This window comes from Pristiophorus japonicus, chromosome 16 (genome assembly GCF_044704955.1).
Source record: "Pristiophorus japonicus isolate sPriJap1 chromosome 16, sPriJap1.hap1, whole genome shotgun sequence".
Taxonomy (NCBI): Eukaryota; Metazoa; Chordata; class Chondrichthyes; family Pristiophoridae; genus Pristiophorus; species Pristiophorus japonicus.
This window is the reverse complement of record NC_091992.1, coordinates 102,280,263-102,306,072: the sequence shown is the minus strand read 5'-3', so window position 1 is coordinate 102,306,072 and position 25,810 is coordinate 102,280,263. Positions and strand designations below refer to the sequence as shown.

The 25,810-nt window shown below is 42.6% G+C and overlaps 1 protein-coding gene across 3 annotated transcripts in view; it reads right to left on the bottom strand.

Moving 5' to 3' along the window:
• Positions 1–25,810, bottom strand: part of LOC139226687 (septin-9-like) — a 291,693-nt gene that overhangs the window by 156,979 nt on the left and 108,904 nt on the right. The window contains exon 1 of one of the 3 annotated variants that reach the window (XM_070857621.1): positions 10,059–10,237. The exons of the other annotated variants lie outside the window; for them this stretch is intronic. Coding sequence (XP_070713722.1) covers positions 10,059–10,113 — 55 coding nt within the window. The 5' untranslated portion in view covers positions 10,114–10,237. Of the gene's footprint in view, positions 1–10,058; positions 10,238–25,810 lie in introns of those variants that run through there. 3 annotated transcript variants of the gene reach the window in all.

Sequence of the window (25,810 nt, the reverse complement as noted above, 5' to 3'; positions counted from 1 at the left end):
GCCCCCATGATTAAATTGTACCTTTGCAAGAAGCTCAAAACAGCAGGACAAGCTTCTCTGTTCTCTCTCTACCCCAAGGTCGACACCCTCGTATGGACCCATGCGCAATCGGCTTGTTTAGAACGGGAAGCTGGGCATTTCAAATGAGGACATTTGGGACAACAAAGTCTAATGCAATTCTTTAAATTTAAGATTTTTTTTTCCAAAGTACTACCCCACCACCAACCAAAAGTCTCCTCACCAGGCTCGAGGGTCGGCCGGCAGAATCGCTCCCTCGCCCGGACACAGGGGCTCAGCAAACACCACCCCCCTCCCCCAGGCTTCTTTCGATGCTGCTTCATAGTGTAAAGGTTCTCATCACTTCAGTTCGGCTTCCACACACCCTCCCACCCCCCTAGCCTCCCTCCCCTCCCTCCCCCCACCTGCAGCTGAGCCCCGAGCCCATGGGCAGGTGAGGGACCGATTCTGCTGACCAACACGCCGAACCTTGAGCCTGGTTTGGAGATGTTTGGTGGTGGCATGGCACTTTGAAAAACATCCAAAATTAAAGAATTGCATTCGACTTTCATTTTCTACATTTCAAGTTTGAAAAAATTAAGCTTGATGATGCATATGTGTGTGTTTGACTCCCTCCAAAACTTCACCTAAAAACAATGGCGTCTTTCTGTACCTAATTTTTAATGGGCGCTGGTTTTTCTCAAGTGCCCAGGTGGTTTTTTGTGAGTGGTCACATACGCCGTCCTAGGAAAGATGGCGACCAAACTTGCATAAGTGTGAAAACCTGGCGCAGACATCAGGTTACACCCCTTATGACGCAAAAAAAAAAACCTAAAATGTCGTACCTACCCACGCTGGCGCACAATCTTTGGGGAAACTTGGATTTTTAAAATTAGGCCAAAAAAAGCAGCATGCACCAAAAAAAAGGTGCAGGTAACTGGGGAAAATTGAACCCTAGGTTTTTAACTCTAGGGTACTCTTTGTAAGTGGTACTTGATTAAGGACACGAGTGTAACTTTACTCATGATAGAGCAGTCTAGCAACATGCTGTCGCATCGATCAAAAGTTTTGTACAGAAGTCTTTCTCATGCTGCATAGATACTGTAGATGCCTAGTTCTTCAACATCAGGTGTGCTCACTTCAATATTGTGAACTCCCCCCTTTTGTTGTCACTGGGTTGCATTGCCACTAAAACGGTTCTTATTTCCTGCAAGCTGTTGAAATATAGCCTTGCTTCTGGCAGTGAAAACACTACGCATTTCTGTATTGACAGGGCTGCGATGAGTGATTTCCATTGCCGCGAAAACAATTCAATGAACGGCTCTCACCAACATGCTTTTGACTCGGTCTCGCAGCTTTAGGTTTGGAGGTGGCGTTGTGACAGTAGACCTCAGCTACACTAGTCACTAAAGTTGGACGGAGCTCCCTTGCATTCTTAAACGCCATCTCCATAGATAGGGCAATTTTGCAAACTATGTCAAATGTTGGGTTTGGAGTGTTCAGTAATTTGCGCTCATCCACACACAAACTTATCGCACAATGCACGATCCAAAAATGTGCCATTACAATGCAAGGACAGGTTCTTAAGAGCTACAATGTACACATGGAAAGTGCATGCACCTAAATCCGGAACTTGTGGTCTGTCGACTTTTAAAGCACTGAATATATTTTTTTCAATAATTTCAAGATTGTGCGGTAGCGTAACTCAGTTATGATTTTTTTTAAGTTCGTTTTTTTTGCGTCATGGGGGCGTGACCTGATGTCTGCACCAGTTTTTCACATTTATGCAAGATATTTATTTTTTGACCCTTAAAAATGTAAATTTATTTTCAAATTAAATTTGTGTGTCATATAATTAATTAAATTCCATTTCGATTCATTTTAAATGTGATGTTTTTTTAATTTATCTTGAGTGCTTGCGTGTTTTGGGGGAGTATTCCAATCACCATAAGTATGAATGGGAATACTATCATGTCTGTTCTAGACGCATTGTGGCAAGGTTGCCCATCTTAGCAAGCTGAAGATAAACAAATCATCAAAGAAGCGAGTCAGAGAGCTACACTGATGGTAATAATGGAGAACGCTTTGACCAAAGAGAATCGGAAGCACAACGGCCGATAGCAACAGCAGATTTATTTTGTTTGCTTTTAAAAACAAAAAATGTAAAAATGATATTACTCCCATTTCAGATTTCTTTAAGTGATGATCCTTTAAAACGATCTGAGTTTTGCTTTTCGATGTGAAAACACACTACGATGACAATTGCTACAGCAGGATTTGAACAGTTTTTGCAGAGTTAAAGAAAGTAAAAATCCAAAACAACCTGGAGATGAACAAACACCAAAACAACTGGACACTAAATATAAACAGTTCAACCAACCTTAGGAAAAGGATTTTGTTCATTGTAGTATTCAGTGTTTCAGTGCAGGGCAGAAAGATTGGTGGGGGGGGGGGGGGGGGGGGAGGTGGTCAGGGAGAGGGGGGAGGAGATGAAGGGGTTGCCTGTTATATATGTATAAATAAAAAACAATGGTCTGTAATGATTGTAGTTTAAAATCATTCACAACCCTAAAACATTGGTGACCATATCAAAAGGGCAGTGACTTTTGGCAAACGTTTCTCCCCCTCCCCAAATTTGGTGAGGGAGAAAAACCCTGTGCACATTTTAATTGTGGAATAAATCACAGAAGGAAACAAAATAGTCTGCCATTTCCACAGATCACGTAAAACCCACCCTCAATAAATAGAAATTTAGTTCTTTGAGCGATAGTTTGGCAAAAATAATCTTGGAAACTTAAAAGCTAATCAAGCAAGAAGATTTTTCCATCCAAGCACCTTGAATATTCAATCCTGACCAAATGCCTTCCATCAGCAGTAATCTCCCTCCCCAAGCACAGACCATTATGTCCCATGAAGTATTTAATCATTACAGTCTATACCTATAACCTGCAATCTGGTTTCCAGACAGATACTTTATTTTCAAGATACTGAGATAACAAGTAAATTAGATAATAATCCATTTCAATGTGACTCATGTTATTGTATTGTGCATTTGTAAAATGAATGAAGAGGTTTGCCAAACCTTTTTCATAAAGACAGTATTTCATTGAGAGGGTATGTTTTTAAAACTAGAGATGTATCCATTTAGACAGCCAATACTAAGTCGCTGGAAAAATATCACCAATGATGTCTCCACAAGATCCTACAAATCCTCTGGGAGGACAGACGCACCAACATCAGCGTCCTCGTCCAGGCTAACATCCCCAGAATCGAAGCACTGACCACACTTGATCAGCTTCGCTGGGCAGGCCACATAGTTCGCATGCCAGACAAAAGGCTCCCAAAGCAAGTGCTCTATCGGGCTCCTTCACGGCAAACGAGCCAAAGGTGGGCAGTGGAAACGTTACAAGGTCACCCTCAAAGACTCCCTGATAAAGTGAGACATCCCCACTGACACCTGGGAGTCCCTGGCCAAAGACTGCCCTACGTGGAGAAAGTGCATCGGAGAAGGCGCTGAGCACAGAGTCTCAACGCCGAGAGCATGCAGAAATCAAGCGCAGGCAGCGGAAAGAGCATGCGGCAAACCAGTCTCACCCACCCTTCCCTCAACGACTATCTGTCCTACCTGTGACAAAGTCTGTGGCTCTCGTATTGGAAAGTTCAGCCACCAAAGAACTCACTTCAGGAGTGGAAGCAAGTCTTCCTCGATTCCGAGGGATTGCCTATGATGATGATGACTGGGAAGGAGACAAGAAGTCTCAAATATTTGGCAGGAAAGAATTTGAAACTGTGATCCTTAAATCAGAACTAGCTGAAAAAGCAAAGGCAGTAATTAAAAGAATGTAAACATTTAGTACTATTTGCTTTATTCTTCATGTCTGATCATGTCTGCCTACAAATGAAGCAAGAAAGAAATAGCATTGCAAACAAACCAGGTGGTCAGCTTCACATGCGAAACCAGCTACTGTAGGACAAATTATATTTTTCCTAGGGCTTATCTGCATACCATCAGACCACCCTACAAAGCTTCCACTTCCCCCAGTCCATCTCCTTCCTTTATTTTCCCTCAATCTTGTTGAAAATCCGACCAGAGATTTTAACATAACTACACGAATCAGAAAGAGAAGCCAATGCGGAAGAAGACAATGGGAACACGAGATATCTGTCAAAAGTTATACAATGTCACAAATATGGGTTACAATGCCGAATTATTTCTGTGCATTCCAATTATCCTCTGAATAATTTAAAATGAATAGAAAATGATGTGCTCAATTTGTGCAGCATTTCTCCACATTCTGGCTTGGCTTGGCTCTACAGTCATTTAGCAGTTACAGGTTCATGAAAGGAGATGTTTAAAATCACATTCTCTCCAGAGTCCATGGTTCCTTGGAAAAATTAACATATTCATTTCCTTCCCCCACCATTCTTTAAGTCCCACCAAACCCCAAACCATTCCCCAACTAACAGAACAGGCAGATGACCTGATCTCAAGTTTCCCCGAGTACTTTCTAATTAACCGATAGCAGGTATGCAACATTTCCAATTGTTCTTCCCGAGGTCAATACTTCTGATTCACTCAGTGTCTGCATCAACATGCAGCCAAAATCAGAAACTCACGGAGGTACCTTGGATGAAAAGTTAGGTCCTACAATTCCGTGGAAGTCAGATTAAGAAACAGGACGAGAGAACATAGGACTGCAATAAGTCACAAATAAAAACCATAAGAATTACCAGCGAGGGAGAATAATGCAATACACAAATCAAAGAGCAAATATACTGAGATGGAACGCAGAACATTAGTGTGAACGTAAATATGTGAGGCGAGAGAGAGCGAGTGAGTACACAGCAGAATCTGGCCCGTGTCTTCAAACTTCCAGGAGAGGTCAGAGAGTACAAGATATTTTATCCAACTAACTTGGAAGGCCAGCATTTCCTTTGGAGGCCAATCTTGCACACACAGCTGCCATTTTAAGCTCTCTTACATCCAATTTCAACAACTAGTTATGAAAAGTTATTTTAAGTATTGAAGCCAATTTAATGTTGGTTAAGAAATGTATTCATAATACTAATCAAAACCATAAAACTTACCTACCACAGCAAGAGCAATATGCTGCCACCCACATACTCCTTCCCCATTCATTATACAAACTATCCTTGTCTACTGTGCAATAACTTACATTTCCCAACCACCTGCCCCGCCCCCCGCCCCAGCTCTACACGCCAAACCCAGGTTTGATTTGGCATTGCTAGCCCATGAAAATTATCTGTACAACCCATTTGTAATATGGGTGCAGTGTAGTAAATGGGAGAAATGCAAGAGATATACGTATAAAATGTCTAAACAAATTAAACTACCACACAACGGTGCTTATTTATTTGAAACAGGAACCCAAGATTAACATCAGCACACATGATATTAATAATCTCTTACCATCACAAGCAAAGTGAGGATGGTGCTTTGAATAACCAACCACTCATTATTGAGCAATTGAGGTAAATTGGTTGCCTGAAGAAATTCTCATACATTTAATCACTTTTCCAGATGCAAATGTAAAAAACATGACAACTGGATTTCACTGTACTCCAAAAAAGTTAAATTTTGTACCAGTTATTGCAAAAAAAGGCCAGTTTAGTTCAAGCTTGATTGGTAAACCTATTAGATTAAACTTGAACATTCACTTGAGTATTTAATGCTCAGGTACTTTCAAGGAAAGATGTGTTTTTCCCATAAATGCCTCCACAAGAAGATTAGCACAGGGTTGTGATGGACAAAAATGGCTGTTCACTAAACTAAAATAGAAAGGGATCGACTGAACATTTTCTACACATCTCACTATGTTGCAGCACCTCTACCTTGAGGGGCTTTCAGTCGTTAGTATTAGAGTAGAAATCTATTCAGTCTCTAATGGATGAAGTAGGTTTAAAATAATTATTGGTTGTTGCAAAACTATTGTTTGTGGGACAAAAATATCACAAGCACTGCTTATCCGGCCCTCAATGCTCTGGCAACTTTGTTTCCATTCTGTTGTTTTAGGCTTGATTCAGAGCTCAGTATATCTTTGCTATTTTTGAGGTTAATCTTGCTGTCACAAACTCGCGTGTTCCAATAAACTTCTACAGTTACATCTTAGAGACAATATAACAGTAGGTGTAACTATTTAGAAAAGGTTTGGTGTTGAAGATGAAACTAGGTCATTTTACTGAACTACATTTACCTTGGACCAGCAGTAACATTAATAGGCACACATGGTATCAGGTACCTGGCAACAGATTGAGAGATATCAAGATTGAAAATGATTCAAACGATTAAAAAAATAGCAACCAGATTTTGAGCATTTTGACACTTTATCGGAACAGTTAAAGGGTTCCATAGGTTTCAAGGTTCGGTCCCATCTGTGTACCATTTGACTCCAAATGAAAAGACCATAGTTGGTCTCATCTAGGATGTTTAACTTTAGCTTCTCCATTATGGGTTTAGCAATAGGCAGCTGTAGAATATCCGCAGTGCTGAGGCAGTTTGCCTGCGAGCAGATCTCCCCTTATAACTGCAGGCCATAGCGTCTAGAATACGTACCCAAATGGTCCATGAAGTATGGATATTCCTGCTATAATTAAATTCCATTCGATCAAAATAGAACTTGGAACCTGTAATGCTACGAATTAAATACTTGATCTTCTAGTACCCAAGACGACTTGTGCATGACTCAGCTTGTGCATGGCTCTTGCTGGTTACCTTCATCTTTGTGCAGTGGTGCGAATGATCATTTAGATTTAAGCTCAATTTCAACTTTTTAAATTTTCCAGCATGCTGCTCCCTGATTTAGACAATCTACTTTCAATGGACCTCCATAGTCAGCAAGTTTGAAGAGTTTCAGAGGAGACATAGGATGGGAGGATTGGTGAGTGGGGGGGGAGGGAACGCAGCAGGATGGTGATTTTATATATATTATATTATATATGCGGAGCTTGGAATGGTTACATATATAAGGGAGGTCCCTTATTTATTGTGGCCGAGGGTGGGGTGGGGTGTAGGGAGGGTATTATTTTTATCTATAACATGGACTTGGAACTGGAGTATGGGACGCTCACATTTTTATATAATCACATGTAGTTCAATGGTTAAAGCAGCTACATCCAGCCCCAGCTCCATATGGTTTGACATTCCTGCCATAGTCAATTCTGCAGCAGAGAAGTCAGGCACCAGATATGTTGGCAGGATTTTGCAATGTTATTTTATAATTGGTTCCTAGGAGATAGACGGAGTGCTTGAAGAAGTGGACAGTTGGGGGTGGGGAAGGGGGTGGAGGGAGGCAGAAGAAAAGGGAAAGTAATTTCCCCTTCATTTGACCCTTTGACTGAACTACTCGGAGATTGTGAATCCGATATGGAAATTTTGGCAAAAATCTAGGTTGCATCACACTGCATGAAGCAGCCTGTTGGAACCTCATGAGCTATCAGACGGGGAAATCAATAAGTGAGATTTTATTTCTGGTATTTTAAATGGAGGGGGTAAGAGGATGAGAACAATGAAGAGAAGGAGGACATGGCCTTACAGTGCGCCTGAGGGTACTTCGATATTTTTAACACCAGTGATCAGAGGACATGAGTTTAATCACTACCACATAAAAGGGAAGAAAGCACCACGGCTCTGATGATATGGGTGATCTTTCTCGTCATGCTTTCCAAGTGTGGACGACAGAAGCAACAGAACACAAACACTTTCCTGCTGTTTTTTTTAAATCTCTCTCGGGATGTAGGTGTTGCTGACTTGACTGGCATTTATCGCCCCTCTCAGTTGGCCTGAAAAGGTGATGGGCCCTCTTCTTAAACTGCTGATTGCTCCTTGATACAACTAAGTGGCCTGTTAGGACACTTCAGCGGGCAGTTTAGAGCCAATTACATCGATGTGGTACTAGAGTCACATATAGGCCAGACTGGGTGAGGGCAGCAGGTTTCTTTCCCTAAAGGACATTACAACACTTTCAGTGGAAAGGAAAATGGGGTGGTTTGTATAAAGGGTGTCTGACCCACAATGCCAGTGTTCTGCTCCAGTGGTAAATTGAGAATTACCCCAGAGCGTCCTTACTCAAATCTCATCTCACTGCCACCTCATCCATGGTAGGCCATTCAAGCAGTTTGCTCTCGGATTTAGTCCACCTGGCCAAGTGCCCTCTCTGCTCTCATCTGAGCCCAGCCCCACCCAGTGCTCTGGTCCTCAACAGAGCCCATGCCACCCAAAATGCTGATAATGGGAAAAGTGCATAACAAATAGTGTAGATAAACAACATTTTTTTTAAATCAATGGATTCTTCATTGAAATGGACTCAACTCTTTCGGTACAACAGAACTGGTGTGTGGGGGATGTAAGGAAGTGTGCAGACTGGCTATAGACTGGCTCAGTTGGTAGGCACTCTTGACTTTGGAGTCAGAATGTGCGGATTAATGTCATACGCCATGTCTAATCAAGAGCAAGAGTTAAATGTACTAAGGCAATACGAGAGGTGCTGTCTATCGGATGAAACATTAAACCAAATTTGCTTCTGTCTGCCTAAACCTTTCCATCTCTCTACCTCTTTCCTCTTTCAAGACGTTCCTTAAAACATACCTCATTGACCAAGCTTTTGGTCACCTGTGCTAATTTCTACTTATGCGGCTCGGTGTCAAATTTATAATCGCATAATACTCCTATGAAGCGCCTTGGGACGCTTCACTACGTTAAAGGCGCTATATAAATAAAAGTTGTTGTTATTGTCTGATGCAATGATCAGCAATTTAAGGGTTAATGAAGTTACTATGATATGCAAACTCTACCTTAAATATAAAATTACACAGACACACGTTTAGTTTTGACACTTAATATTTATCTAACCTAATCACAGTTATGTTGCTAAGTGGCTATTGGCAACTGGCAACAGTTTCATTATTGACTCACTTGGTGTCCTAGAACACAGCCAATAATATTTTTTCCATGCTGCCAAGGTCATCAATAGATGAAATAACGTACCAGATATTCACTTCAACAAAAGTAAAAATTTAAAATCAGCACAGATTCAACACTCACGACCTTAATGTGCGCCTGGCTATAGCATTTCCTGCTGTTTTACTGATCAGCATGTCTGCCAGTACACACTGAAAGGTCACTGATGACGTAGGATTTAAAAAAAAAGCTATCTTAAAAGCCTAGTTTGTCTGTGTCTCCCACGATAGAACCAGAATTACAACTGAGCATCAAGCATTCAAAACTCCGTGGACATTTCACCCATCTCCTACTTAATCTTATGGTTTGCCAAGTTTCCAGCTCTTGTTGATTGCCTGAACCGTTTACTCTGCATTACAAGATCACAAAGACTTGCAAAATGTTAATACTGTTTCAACAAAGCTCAACTGCTTTCAAGTTTGCTTACTTTCATAAACAAACACGCTTTGAATCTCTCGATCGAAATGTGCTGCAGGGATTCCCTATTATGTGCGGAGGGAAACGCAGCACATTCAGAAACGGATAACATTCCCATTTCCTGCGCTTTAAAATAGTTTGCTTGGCATATTGGAAAGAAAGAAAGCAAACGCCACATGCAACAAGTATCTGTTAGCTGTAGTATCCTGCAGGGAAGTTTGCATTTGGGGGGGGGGGAAGTCAGAGCAAGAGCAGAATACCAAGGAATGACAGCCAAGAATGCTGCTGTGAAGCATTAACTTGCATTAGTCTCCTTGTTTGATGCATTTCACAGAAGGCTGCAGTTCTAAACAGATTCGAGTTCTTGGCTTTAAACAAAAAAAATAGGTCTACAGTTAGCCATCATATTTAACACTACAGACATGATACAACTACAGAAAGCTGATTTAGTTTGTTTAAACTCGGATCCAAGTGTTATTCTACCGGTGAACTTAGAAGTAAACAGAATCCACATATAAATTATAACTGTCAACAGTAACACTTACAAGAGTTAAACAAAGCACAAAGACATTACATTCCTTACTGCCTTGCAAGTCACTTACTTTCCATATTTCCAATGTATAAATCACAAGTTAACACAGTTATCAATTAGAATAGAGTCACAAACCTTCAAAATCTGATATAATTCCCTCCAACTGGTCATTTACTGATATGTCAGACATCTTCCCAAAATATTTTCCGTCCCTGATTTAGTTTCACTCCAGATACAAATCCCCCAAACAACTTGCAATACAATCCCACCAGCTTTTTAAAAAAAAAAAGCTGCGAGAATGTTTTGTCTTCAGTACTTACTAAAACAACTTTTTGGACTTTAGTGAGGGTTGACTGCACTGAACTACGCAAAGCCAACCAAAGGCAAAAGCATGCAGGATGAATGGATAGGGCCCACCCTCCTCACAGATGCGAGCAGAGAACTGGTCAGGAATTTAACTGGCTGAAAGGGACGCCTATCAAAAGGTGCTCTGTTCTGCTGGGAATTGTGGTACACCACTGAAACGGAAGGCAGCAGCTTGGGGGCAGTACAGTGTAGCTGCAAAGGAACCCAGATGCATTTCGTTTGGTACAAATGCTTAAAAAGGAGCTTTGAGATCTTATTTAAGCTGCCGAAAAAATTTGTGGCTTTAAAAAAAATTATTTTCGGCAACACTGCATAAATCTACAAACATCTTACAGCTGCAAACATGTCTTCCCTTAACTAAAATCAGACATTATTGTACAATATTTGAGGGTTGTAAAGGGCATTCAGCCCTCGCAGTTAAAGCTGTAAATTATATTTATCCACATTAGTCACATCCTATTGACCTTGAATCATGACCCTGATAAACAAGAACACATCAGTTCCCTTCAGCGTTACTTAGAAGTGTATAATCTAACAACTACCGCTTTAGAAGGAAAGAACAAGATTTTTGATGTGATAAATTTCTCTACGCAATGCAGAGAGAAAAAAAATCTGCTTTGCCGAGGTGAATTTTGAGGCCATTTCCCGAAAGCTCCCATTAACCAGTGCAACAGCATGGCCCCACACATTGAGTTCATGTCACAAACAATTATGCAAATTTGTATAAAATACAATAGGTTGATTAGAGTGCACACTATAGTTTAATCCCATTAACTTAATGATAGCTTGATAGTATCTTAAATGCATGTTTATGCTATGTTGCCATTGCTATTCATTTACATAATTCGATTATGAATCACAAGATTCAAAATTACCTTTATAAAATGGAAATTTAAATATTTCTCAGCATTTACATTTCTCAAGAATCAGCTTCAAAGGAAATATGGCAAGTTGATTCTATGGTCTCCCGAGGGAGAATATCCATTGTTCGGGCTTGTAATGTACAACTAATCACTAAGTAATGTCTAAACCAATAACATCTTGCCTCTTGGGCTGATATAAACCCATCTCTCGGATCAAAACAACAAGCCGAGTCATTTGGCAAGAAGCATGGAAAACAAAGTAGGCCAGGCCAGCCAGTGCTTTCCTGAGCACTCCTGCTTAGTGTAAACATTATGTTGCTAGATAGGTAGTTTTCAAAGTTGGACAAGTATATTTTAGCCAAAGTACCTTTTGTGTAGTTTGTATTGTGTGTGTATGGGACTGAAAGCTTTATATTTATATATTTTGCTGTGTATTGTTTTCTTTGATAGCTTTATCAGTTTTTTGGTTATATCTTTACACCTTTCTGCAGGGCAAACAGGTTTGCTGTGTTGTTAAAAGGGCAATTTCTGGTTACAGAATATTTCTCATCTTTTCTGTCTACTGGGAGATATTTCTGAATGACCCCGAGGATGTCTGAGGTACATCTATTCAACATTTCATTAAACAACCAACATTATCTGTGCAGATGTCAAGAGTTTGCAAACAATTCTGGGAAATATAGTTTATTTGATCAACCTCAACAGAAAGCTGCTTTAAACGTGCTCAAAACTGCAGAGGGAGAAAGCTTCGACTTCCATTCAGTGCATCCTTTTATCTGCTTCTATACTTTTTCAGCCACCACTCCCTACTTCTCAGCTCAAGAATTTTTTGTTTTTCAATTTTTAAAAAATTACATCACAGATCATGAATTGTGATCATTGTTTTTGTGTTGTCAAGTCATGGCCACTGGGAAGGGCGTCAAGACAGCTCATAAAAATCACTTCATAAACAAGAGAATGGAGATACTTAACCATTATGACGGGAAACAATCCTAGAATCAGAAATCACTCGTATTGAAGACTTTCTCTGTCTCTCTCTGCTTCTTTTCCAACACGTGTGTGGAAAGAAATTAGGGTTTTAATCAAGCACTCTCAGTTTGCATGTAAAAATCACTTCTATAACTACAATTATTGAAAATAAAAGATAGTCATATAGACATGATCAAATTCACATGAATTTTTAAACATATTTTGGGCAGGAAAATTTCACCAGCAAGTGGGTTTTCAAATTTATGGCTGTGATTTTGCCTACCAAGCGGTGACCCCTTTGCTGTCTCCATGCCGGCCTCCCCCACAACTTTAACCTGATGGGGCTTGTTACCCCCCCCCCCTGTGAGGATCCTGGCTATTTAAAAGGAAGCGAGTCTGATGACGTCATTTGTTGATGCATTGTCAGCTGGTTTCCTTAAAGGGACCACGTCCACATTCATTTTGACAGTTGGTGCCGTCAGTGCTCTGCAGCATTGAGGTGCTGCACACACTGACACTGTACAAAGGTGCACGGCTGCACCCAGGCTTTCCCATGACTCCCTCCATATGCTTATGGAGGGAGTAACAGCACACAGGGAGGTTCTCTTCCAATGGGTGGAAGAGACCTCCTCATGAGATCAACATAACCTGGCTGCACATTGCATGGGTGGGCACAAGCGGGGATGTTGTCAGGAAGACCTGGCTGCAATGGCGCAAACCCTTCAATGATCTCAGAAAATGAAAAATTTTTACTGTAAAGCCACACTCAACTGCCTTCTGCTGTGCCACTCATCACAATCACTCTGCCTTCCCTACCCTACTCCTGCACATCCTTACTCACACCAACTTACCTTGCACATCCACCCATCCCTCTCTCTAGCGACATTATCATATCGCCATCTCACCAGCCACCCCTCACACTCAGCCTCATCTTTGTTCAATCATACCAACTAACAACACACAGCGTCTTTTAGCCAATGCTCATGTAACGTTTCTGTTAATGTGTTGTCAAACATTGAAATCTTTATTTTCATTGCCTTGCCTTCTTGGCCAGATTGTGTGCTCCTTTGGAATTGGCTTAGTGAGTTGCAGTGACTGGTTAGACATAACAGTATCCCCGCATTGGCGATGAGTATGAAAGGAATGGCTTTGGCATTGTGGGGATGCTTTATGGTACTGGTGCCAACCTGGTGCATCATGTGGCAGCCAGGGTGTATATCAAGTGAAGTAAATCTAGCAATGGTGTGGCCAACCCTGGCCTGCCAAGCAACAATATGGTCGTGTCCTGATGCCCTGTGTCCTGAGCAGCATCAGGTGATTGCAGAGAAGATTGGAGTTGTTGTTGGTGTTGCTGGTGTGTCTGGTGATGTTGAGGCTGACAGTGGTGGGATTCAGGATCAAGGTGAGATTTTTTGAAGGGCACTGATGCTGCTGGAATCTGAAGTTGAAATGTCAGAAGCGATCTGTCAGTGGTGAGAGGTTGCTCCAAGGAGATGACAGTGGATAGAATGTTAACTCCACACACTTCCAACCTTAAAGCTGAAAAGTGTATTCCAAATCCTGAAGGCTGCAGCTTGTAACATTGGAAAGGGAACAGCTGTGAAATGATAGCTGCAAAAGTGGTATAAAAGCTATCATCTATTCAGAGGAATGGCGAGACATTGAAAATCCGACCTACTTACCTGACGTGATCCCCAAGCACCGTGAAACCCATTCAAAAGCTGGGAAAACGTTAAATAGATGGCAAAATGACTTTTAAGTACCTTTTAACAACCTCTTAACTATTTCAATTGGCTCACCCGCCACTTAGTGTTGGGTCTATAAAGCGCAGGCAGAGCCGGCAATTGGGAAACTGACACGGAGGCGGTTCACAGCGGGATCCCAACCTGCTGTCAACCTTAGATTTTGACAGCGGACCCACCTCAGAGCACCAGCAAAATCTCGGCCTATGCCTTTGATAAAGCAACTCACCAGCTGGTATTACAGTCAGGGTGTCTATCCTTTCATCTTTTCCTACATTACAGCAGTGACTAAACTTCAAAAGTACATTGGCTGTGAAGTGCTTTGAGACGTCCAGTGGTCATGAAAGGCGCTATGTAAATCCAAGTCTTTCTTTTCTTGTGTATCTTGTTGAATTTGTTTTTATCGCATTCTTGTGACTCTTGTACCTCCTCCTCACCTCACAGATGGATCCATATTCATACAAAAAACAGATTTAGACCATTTTTCTGACTAGGTTCCTTTGGTTAAAGTTCAAGTAACAGTTTGAGTGTAACGTTAATTGAAATGATTTCAGGGGTACTGGGTGATGCACTACCCTTTCATCGATGGGATTGGCTTTCCATCAAGCACAGTGACGGAATGAAAGTTTCCTCTCTCTGCAGACCACTAGTTTCCCATGTCAGAAGAGTTTGGTCAGGCACAGTTCCTAATGGACAGAGTAACAGCAGAAAATGGGCCCTAATTTGGCAATCTCGCTCAGAAAAACCACCGGTGCAGCAAAAGGGCTTTTTCTGAGGTTATATTTAAAGAAAAAGAACAAACTTGCATGAACATAAAGCCTTTCAGAACATTCCAAAAGGTGCTTCATGGTTTATTAAATACTTTTGAAGTGTTGTAGGGTAAAGCAGCAGCCAATTTGCATTACACCCTCAGTGCTGCACTGAAGTGTCAGTCGACATTATGCGCTCCTATCTCTGGGAGCTTGAACCCATGACCTCCTGACTCAAGAGGTGAGACACTATCACTGAGCCAAGGGTGACACCCTAAGGCACAATGTTGGGACAAAGCAAGCACAAAATAAAATCATGTTCAGCCTTTGCTGGTTGTAGTTACTAGCCTTATTGATTGATTTGTTGAGTTTTAACTGGTGTATACTAAAAGTTTATTTTTGCAACTAATTAATATCCATAAGGTTAGAATCATAGAATGGCTGCCTTCCATGCAGTAACCATTCGGCCCATCGAGCCTGTGCCGACTCTCAGCTAGTCCCACTCCCCAGTCCTTTCCCCGGAGCCCTACAATTTTTATTTTCCTTCAGATAATTATCAAACTCGCTTTTGAAAGATAAAATTAAATCTGCTTCCACCACCCTTTCAGGCAGTGTATTCCAGATCTTAACCACTCGCTGTGTAAAAAAGCTTTTTCTTATGTCGGCTTTGTTACTTTTACCAATCACCTTAAATCTGTGTCCTCTGGTTCTCGACCCTTCTGCCAATGGGAACAGTCTCTCTCTATCTACCCTGTCCAGACACCTCTACCAAATCTCCTCTCAATCTTCTCTGCTTCAAGGAGGACAACCCCAGCATCTGCAATCTATCAGCGTAATGGAAGTCCCTCATTCCTGGAATCATTCCCTTAAGTCTTTTCTGCACCTTCTCGAAGGTGCATCCTTCCTAAAGTGTGGTGCACAGAATTGGACGCAATACTCCACTTGGGGCCGAACTAGTGTTTTATACAGGTTCATCATAATTTCCACACTTTTGTACTAATACCTCCATTTATGAAGCCCAGGATCCTGTAAGCCTTTTTAGCTGCTTTCTCAACGTGCCCTGCCAGAATTAGAATGCCCTGTTAGAATTTAAATTCTGAATGAAAGGCAAGTGATTTGTCAAAGAATTTCAAAATATTTTGGATTAATTATAGGTTTTGCAATGACTATACGATCCTTTGTAAAATAAAAAGTATGCTCAAGACGAAACATGTCAATTCTTACAAAAGAGAGTTAAGAAATGCAGGTTTGGCATTGCACAGCTAGGATACAAATTTAAGTTCCTTCTTATATGTATTCCCCTGCCAAATACATCACCAGAACCATTAAAAAGATTATAGAAACATAGAAACATAGAAAATAGGTGCAGGAGGAGGCCATTCGGCCCTTCTAGCCTGCACCGCCATTCAATGAGTTCATGGCTGAACATTCAACTTCAGTACCCCATTCCTGCTTTCTCGCCATACCCCTTGATCCCCCTAGCAGTAAGGACCTCATCTAACTCCTTTTTGAATATATTTAGTGAATTGGCCTCAATAACTTTCTGTGGTAGAGAATTCCACAGGTTCACCACTCTCTGGGTGAAGAAGTTCCTCCGCATCTCGGTCCTAAATGGCTTACCCCTTATCCTTAGACTGTGACCCCTGGTTCTGGACTTCCCCAACATTGGGAACATTCTTCCTGCATCTAACCTGTCTAACCCCGTCAGAATTTTATATGTTTCTATGAGGTCCCCTCTCATTCTTCTGAACTCCAGTGAATACAAGCCCAGTTGATCCAGTCTTTCTTGATAGGTCAGTCCCGCCATCCCGGGAATCAGTCTGGTGAACCTTCGCTGCACTCCCTCAATAGCAAGAATGTCCTTCCTCAGGTTAGGAGACCAAAACTGTACACAATACTCCAGGTGTGGCCTCACCAATGCCCTGTACAACTGTAGCAACACCTCCCTGCCCCTGTACTCAAATCCCCTTGCTATGAAGGCCAACATGCCATTTGCTTTCTTAACCGCCTGCTGCACCTGCATGCCAACCTTCAATGACTGATGTACCATGACACCCAGGTCTCTTTGCACCTCCCCTTTTCCTAATCTGTCACCATTCAGATAATAGTCTGTCTCTCTGTTTTTACCACCAAAGTGGATAACCTCACATTTATCCACATTATACTTCATCTGCCATGCATTTGCCCACTCACCTAACCTATCCAAGTCGCTCTGCAGCCTCACAGCATCCTCCTCGCAGCTCACACTGCCACCCAACTTAGTGTCATCCGCAAATTTGGAGATACTACATTTAATCCCCTCATCTAAATCATTAATGTACAGTGTAAACAGCTGGGGCCCCAGCACAGAACCTTGCGGTACCCCACTAGTCACTGCCTGCCATTCTGAAAAGTACCCATTTACTCCTACTCTTTGCTTCCTGTCTGACAACCAGTTCTCAATCCATGTCAGTACACTACCCCCAATCCCATGTGCTCTAACTTTGCACATCAATCTCTTGTGTGGGACCTTGTCGAACGCCTTCTGAAAGTCCAAATATACCACATCAACTGGTTCTCCCTTATCCACTCTACTGGAAACATCCTCAAAAAATTCCAGAAGATTTGTCAAGCATGATTTCCCTTTCACAAATCCATGCTGACTTGGACCTATCATGTCACCTCTTTCCAAATGCACTGCTATGACATCCTTAATAATTGATTCTTGTACTTTACCCATCATAGATATCAGTGCAAGATCTCACCATAGTTCCTTTCCTTATAATGCAACCAAACCCAAATTTCAAATAGCAGGTTGACTGAAAACCCAGTCAGTCAGACATTATCTTTTGCCAGCTATTAGAAGTTTCTGGTTGCAGAGATTCTTCACAGCCATCTCTTTTCGGAATGCTAGAACAAATATATAGAAAGGAAGGAAGGAAGGAAGGAAGGAAGGAAGGAAGGAAGGAAGGAAGGAAGGAAGGAAGGAAGTAAGTAAGGAAGGAAGGAAGGAAGGAAGGAAGAGAAGAAAAAAGAAAGAAAAAAAAGAAAAAAGGAAAAAGGAAAAAAGGAAGGACTTGGATTTATATAGCGCTTTTCATGACCACCGATAGTCTCAAAGTGCTTTACAGCCAATAATGTACTTTTAGAGTGTAGTCACTGTTGTAGGAAAAGCGGCAGCCAATTTGCACACAAGCAAGCTCCTACAAACAGCAATGTAATAATGATCAGATAATCTAGTTTTTTTTCATGTTGATTGAGGGATAAATATTGGCCAGGACACCGGAGATAATTCCCCTGTTCTTCAAAATAGTACCATGGGATTTTTATGTCCACTTGAGAGCGCAGATAGAGTCGCGGTTTAATGTCTCATCAGAAAGACTGCACCTCCGACAGTGCAGCACTCCCTCAGCACTGCAGTGTAGCCAAGATTTTTTGGCCATTAAAAACCTATTGACAGTACAGATTATTCAAAGTGGTTGCTTGTAATTTTTCACAATGTTCCATTTTCCTCCCTTGTAGGAGCCAGCAGCTCTCCATTACCTCTCTCAAGTGGCCATTCTTCACCTGAAAGTTTATCTATGAGTTCTAAAAGGATTATCCACTATGCTCATTTCACCCAAAATGCACTCATTTTCCAGCAAGGCCACTGGATAAAGTTCAAGAGTGGGAATATGGTTTAATTTGCCCCTCCTTTGTCCAGGGCTGCTGAAGTCAATTTTGCTAGTCCAACTATGCGACTGAGATGAACTCATTCAGCATAACCAGGGAGTGCAATTAACACCTCGTTAGAATCGATGGCTCAGTGTCATGGTGGCCAATGCCCCACGGAGGTTTAACTAAGACATGGTTCTGATTTACTAAGCACAAAAACTATCTACATTTACTAGATTTACAACAACTTAAAAGGAATTATTAGCTGTAGCAATGGGATATTTTAATCTAGTATTCTATTAACACAGGAATAGATGTCCAATAAAATGCAAATGCCTATGTAGTTAATAAATTATTTGAGTATTGCCTTGTTCTGTATGTTGACCAACACCATCTCCTCGTGGGAAAAATGAAGTGCATAGTCGAGAATAGTATGGGAGCACTCTGAAGTGTCTGAAAGCTAACAAGTTATTTTACTCCTAAACTACTACTTCTCCTTTCTACATTTTCCTTTTCTTAGACCAGCACAGTGCTATGGCAAAGCACATGAAAGCAAGTGTCCACTAACTCAGCATTCCTCTTTCACAATTTTAACAAATCAAGGATGTGATTTTAGAAGCTGCCCAAATTCATTTTGCATTGCCCAGCTCCAAATGGGCATGATCCCACGTGCAAAAAAAGGTGTATATTTAAATTCAGGGAGGTAATGGGATACTTTTCTACTTTTAACAACCACCGTCATGATTAAACACACCCTGGACAGGAATAGCGCGGGCTAGGAAAAAAAAGAGTAACGTTTCTTTTAACCTGCCACAAACAAACCATCTTCACCTCCAACATCAAATGAGCAACTCCCAGTTCATTTGGACACTGGCCACTGCTGGTCTCCGAATGAGATTGCCAATGAATGCCTTTTAATGGGCAGTATAAGTTGGGTTGAGTCTGCCCAAATTAATTTTATATACTGGAATTGGGTATGGTTGTTAGACACACGCCAGAATCAGGATCAAATAATTTGACATTCATTCATCCCTGAAGTTGGGCAGAACCTTACCAACGCGGAAAGATGATTTTGTTAGTTTGCATCCCATGGTGGGGCTTTGAGAGGGGGCTGCTATTAACTTTGACCCCATTCTGAGTTAGCCTATTTATATCTCCTTGGACAACTATCAATTCCAAACAATATTCTAGAGATATATCACTCACAGGTTTGTTGTGGGGTGGACTATATTTTGGAACAGGGGGAATGCATCTTCTTGCAATTAACAGCGAGAACTGTGCCAGCCTGTAAAGCACAAGAACATGAGTAGGCCAATCAGCCCCTCGAGCCTGTTCCACTATTCAATTAGATTATGGCTGATGTTTACCTCAACGACATTTCCCTGTGTTTGGTCCAAATCTCTTTATACGCTTATCCAAAAATCTAATCTAGCGATCTCGGTCTCAAAAATTTCAATTGACCCAACAGCTATTGGCTTTTGGGGGAGCAAGTTCCAGATTTCCATTGATTTTTGTGTGGCAAAAGTGCTTCCTGATTTCATGCCTAAATAGCCCAACTCTAACCTTATGAAACCTTCTTGTTCTGGATTCCACCCATCAGAGGAAATAAATTTTCTGTATTGAATTCTATTATCATTTTAAGCACCTTGATCAGATCACTGCTCAACCCTCTAAACTCAAGTGAATAGAAGTCAAGTTTAAGCAACCTGTCCTCACTATTTCACTGTTTAAGCCCCGGCATAATTCTGGTGATTCTGCGCTATCACCAATATCTTTCCTGAGTTTCAGTGCCCAAAAAGGGATGCAGGATTCAAACACACTCTTCCTCAGGCGGCCGAAGGCTGCACAGGTGCACTGGAGGCAGTGTTGGGTCTCGTCGTCGTTTCCTACTCTTGTTGATAGACGGCTCCTGAGATATGGGAAGTGGTCCACGGTATCCAGGGCAGCGCCATGGATCTTGATGACTGAGGGGCAGTGCTGTGCAGTGAGGACAGTCTGGTGGAGGACCTTTATCTTACGGATGTTTAGCATTAGGCCCATGCTTTCGTACACCTCAGTAAATACGTAGACTATGTCCTGGGGTTCAGCCTCTGTGTGCGCAGATGCAGACGTCGTCAGCGTACTGTAGCTCGACGACAGAGGTTGGGGTGGTCTTGGATCTGGCCTGGAGAAGGTGAAGGTTGAACAGGTTCTGTAGTTTCGTTCTACTCCAGCGGGGAGCTTGTTGACTGTGAGGTGGAACATGGCGGCGAGAAAGTTTAAGAAGAGGGTTGGGGCGATGACACAGCCCTGTTTGACTCCGGTCCGGACGTGGATATGGTCTGTGATGAATCCGTTGGTAAGGATCACGGCCTGCATGTCGTCGTGGAGCAGGCGGAGAATGATGACGAAAATTTGGGGATATCCGAAACGGAGGAGGACAGTCCATAGACCCTCGTGGTTGACAGTGTCAAAGGCCTTTGTAAGGTCGAAGGCGGCCATGAATAAGGGCTGGTGCTGTTCTCTGCATTTTTCATGCAGCTGTCATGCTGCAAAAATCATGTCCGTTGTGCCCCATAGGGGACAAAATCCGCACTGACTCCAGAAGGAGCTCCTCGGCCACGGGAAGACGGTTGAGAACTTTCCCAGTGGCTGATAGCAGGGAGATTCCTCTGTAGTTGCCGCAGTCGGACTGGTCCTTTTTTTTTTTAAAAAGATGGTCACATTTATTGCATCTCTGAGATCCCCCGGCATACTCTCCTCCCTCCAGATGAGGTAGTGTATTTGCGCCAGCAGTGCGCCTCCGCCATACTTCAATGCCTCAGCAGGGATTCCATCCGCACCTGTAGCCTTGTTGTTTTTAAGATGTCTTATGGCTTTTTCTACCTTGTTCAGTGTTGGGGTCTCACTGAGGTGGTGGCGGGTAGCATGCTGCGGGATGGAGTCGAGAACACTCGAGTCAAATGTAGAGTCTCGGTTGAGGAGATCTTCGAAGTGTTCCTTCCAGCCCTGACAGCCTTGGTGTCCTTGATGAATGTTTCCCCGTTCTTGGCCAGCAGTGGGGTGGGGCCTTGGGTGTTTGGCCCGTAGGTGGCCTTGACTGCGATGAAGAATCCTCGCACATCATGGTTGTCAGCCAGCTACTGTATCTGCTGTGCTTTCTTCACCCACCACCTGTTCTTTCGGTCCCGGGTTTTTTGTTGGACTGTCTGTAATGCTGCTTTTTGGGCACTGAAACTCAGGAAAGATATTGACGACAGCGCAGAGTCACCAGAATTATGCCGGGACTTAAACAGTGAAATAGTGAGGACAGGTTGCTTAAACTTGACTTCCATTCACTTGAGTTTAGAGGGTTGAGCTGTGATCTGATCAAGGTGCTTAAAATTATAAAAGGATTCAATACAGAGAAATTATTTCCTCTGATGGGTGGAATCCAGTGTCCTGCGACAGTTGGAGCTGGTGCTCTCCACTCACTCTCGCTCCTGCGACAGTTGGAGCTGGTGCTCTCCACTCACTCTCTCTCTCTCCTGCGACAGTTGGAGCTGGTGCTCTCCACTCACTCTCTCTCTCTCTCTCCTGCGACAGTTGGAGCTGGTGCTCTCCACTCTCGCTCCTGCGACAGTTGGAGCTGGTGCTCTCCACTCACTCTCTCTCTCTCTCTCTCTCTCTCTCCTGCGACAGTTGGAGCTGGTGCTCTCCACTCTCGCGTTGGTGTAGGAGGGAGGGCTTTAGTTTCCTGAACAATTGAGACCGCTTCTGGGGAAGGTGGGACCTGTACAAGTCGGACAGGTTACACCTCAACAGAGACGGGACCAATGTTCTCGTTTGTGGTTTTGATATTACGGTTGGGAGGGCTTTAAACTAGCTTGGCAGGGGGATGGGAACCCAGGAGAGGGCTCTGAGCTAGAGTGGATGAGAGCTCAGATGAACAGAACCCCAAGAAAACATGCAAAAAGCAGGAGGCAACAGAGCAGAGTAGCACTGGGGTAAGTGTAAACCACAAGGTGATAGAAAGGGACAATATGCATGAATATAAAGGGGCTGCAGGAGGGGTCAAAACTAAAAATCATGGTTTAAAAACTATTAAAACACTCTACCTAAACGCACGCAGCATTCGAAATAAAGTAAATGAGTTGACGGCACAAATCATTACAAATGGGTATGAATTGGTGGCCATTACAGAAACGTGGTTGCAGGGTGGCCAAGACTGGGAATTAAACATACATGGGTATCTGACAATTCGGAAAGATAGACAAGGAGGGAAAGGATGTGGGGTAGCTCTTAATAAAGGATGACATCAGGGCAGTTGTGAGACGATATTGGTTCTAATGAACAAAATGTTGAATCATTGTGGGTGGAGATTAGAGATAGTAAGGGGAAAAAGTCACTGGTGGGCATAGTTTATAGGCCCCCAAATAATAACTTCACGGTGGGGCGGACAATAATCAAGGGAATAATGGAGGCATGTGAAAAAGGAACGGCAGTAATCATGGGGGATTTTAACCTACATATCGATTGGTCAAATCAAATCGCACGTTAGCCTTGAGGAGGAATTCATAGAATGCATACAGGATTATTTCTTAGAACAGTATGTTACAGAACCTACAAGGGAGCAAGCAATCTTAGATCTGGTCCTGTGTAATGAGACAGGAATAATAAACGATCTCCGAGTAAAAGATCCTCTCAGAATGAGTGATCACAGTATGATTGAATTTGTAATACAGATTGAGGGTGAGGAAGTAGTGTCTCAAACGAGCGTACTATGCTTAAACAAAGGGGACTACAGTCGGATGAAGGCAGAGTTGGTTAAAGTAGACTGGGAACACAGACTAAACGGTGGCACAATTGAGGAACAGTGGAGGACTTTTAAGGAGCTCTTTCACAGTGCTCAACAAAAATATATTCCAGTGAAAAAGAAGGGCGGTAAGAGAAGGGATAACCAGCCGTGGATAACCTAGGAAATAAAGGAGAGTATCAAATTAAAAACCAATGCGTATAAGGTGGCCAAAGTTAGTGGGAAACTAGAAGATTGGGAAAATTTTAAACGACAGCAAAGAATGACTAAGAAAGCAATAAAGAAGGGGAAGATAGATTACGAATGTAAACTTGCGCAAAACATAAAAGCTTTTACCGATATATAAAACAGAAAAGTGTGACTAAAGTAAATGGTGATCCCTTGGAAGATGAGAAGGGGATTTATTAATGGGAAATGTGGAAATGGCTGAGACCTTAATCAATTCTTTTGCTTCGGTCTTCACAGTGGATGACACAAAAACCATGCCAAAAATTGCTGGTCACGGGAATGTGGGAAGGGAGGACCTTGAGACAATCACTATCACTCGGTGGGGGTAGTGCTGGACAGGCTAATGGGACTCAAGGTAGACAAGTCCCCTGGTCCTGATGGAGTGCATCCCAGGGTATTAAAAGAGATGGCGGAAGTTATAGCAGATGCATTCGTTATAATCTACCAAAATTCTCTGGACTCTGGGGAGGTACCAGCGGATTGGAAAGCAGCTAATGTAACGCCTCTGTTTAAAAAGGGGGCAGACAAAAGGCAGGTAACTATAGGCCGGTTAGTTTAACATCTGTAGTGGGGAAAATGCTTGAAGCTATCATTAAGAAATAGCGGAACATCTAGTTTGGAATAGTGCAATCAAGCAGACGCAAAATGGATTCATTAAGGGGAAATCATGTTTAACTAATTTACTGGAATTCTTTGAGGATATAATGAGCATGGTGGATAGAGGTGTACCGATGGATGTGGTGTATTTAGATTTCCAAAAGGCATTCGATAAGGTGCCACACAAAAGATTACTGCAGAAGATAAAGGTACGTGGAGTCAGAGGAAATGTCTTGGCATGGATAGAGAATTGGCTAGCTAACAGAAAGCAGAGAGTCGGGATAAATGGGTCCTTTTCGGGTTGGAAATCAGTGGTTAGTGGTGTGCCACAGGGATCGGTGCTGGGACCACAACTGTTTACAATATACATAGATGACCTGGAAGAGGGGACAGAGTGTAGTGTAACAAAATTTGCAGATGACACAAAGATTCGTGGGAAAGCGGGTTGTGTAGAGGACACAGAGAGAGGCTGCAAAGAGATTTAGATAGGTTAAGCGAATGGGCTAAGGTTTGGCAGATGGAATACAATGTCGGAAAAATGTGAGGTCATCCACCTTGAGGAAAAAAAAACAGTAAAAGGGAATATTATTTGAATGGGGAGAAATTACAACATGCTGCAGTGCAGAGGGACCTGGGGGTCCTTGTGCATGAATCCCAAAAAGTTAGTTTGCAGGTAATCAGGAAGGCGAATGGAATGTTGGCCTTCATTGCGAGAGGGATGGAGTACAAAAGCAGGGAGGTCCTGCTGCAACTGTACAGGGTATTGGTGAGGCCGCACCTGGAGTACTGCGTGCAGTTTTGGTCACCTTACTTAAGGAAGAATATATTAGCTTTGGAAAGGGTACAGAGACGATTCACTAGGCTGATTCCGGAGATGAGGGGGTTACCTTATGATGATAGATTGAGTAGACTAGGTCTTTACTCGTTGGAGTTCAGAAGGATGAGGGGTGATCTTATAGAAACATTTAAAATAATGAAGGAGATACACAGGATTGAGGCAGAGAGGTTGTTTCAACTGGTCGGGGAGACTAGAACTAGGGGGCACAGCCTCAAAATACGGGGGAGCCAATTTAAAACCGAGTTGAGAAGGAATTTCTTCTCCCAGAGGGTTGTGAATCTGTGGAATTCTCTGCCCAAGGAAGCAGTTGAGGCTAGCTCATTGAATGTATTCACGTCACAGATAGATAGATTTTTAACCAATAAGGGAATTAAGGGTTATGCAGAGTGGGCGGGTAAGTGGAGCTGAGTCCACGGCCAGATCAGCCATGCTCTTGTTGGGTGGTGGAGCAGGCTCGAGGGGCTAGATGGCCTACTCCTGTTCCTAATTCTTATGTTCTTATTAATGTTGGGGAAGTCCAGAACCAGGGGTCATAGTCTAAGGATAAGGGGTAAGCCTTTTAGGACCGAGATGAGGAGAAACTACTTCACCCAGAGAGTGGTGAACCTGTGGAATTCTCTACCACAGAAAGTTGTTGAAGCCAATTCACTAAATATATTCAAAAAGGAGTTAGATGTAGTCCTTTCTACAAGGGGGATCAAGGGGTATGGCGAGAAAGCAGGAATGGGGTACTGAAGTTGCATGTTCAGCCATGAACTCATTGAATGGCGGTGCAGGCTCGAAGGGCCGAATGACCTACTCCTGCACCTATTTTCTATGTTTCTATTAAGACCAGGCCCTCAAAACTGCTACCAAGCTGATGGTCTACAGGGCTGTAGTAATACCTACCCTCCTGTATGGCTCAGAGACATTGACCATGTACACTAGACACCTCAAGTTGCTGGAGAAATATCACCCATGATGTCTCCACAAGATCCTACAAATCCCCTGGAAGGACAGTCGCACCAACATTAGCGTCCTTATTCAGGCTAACATCCCCAGCATTGAAGCACTGACCACACTCGATCAGCTCCGCTGGGCAGGCCACATAGTTTGCATACCAGACACAAGAATCCCAAAGCAAGTGCT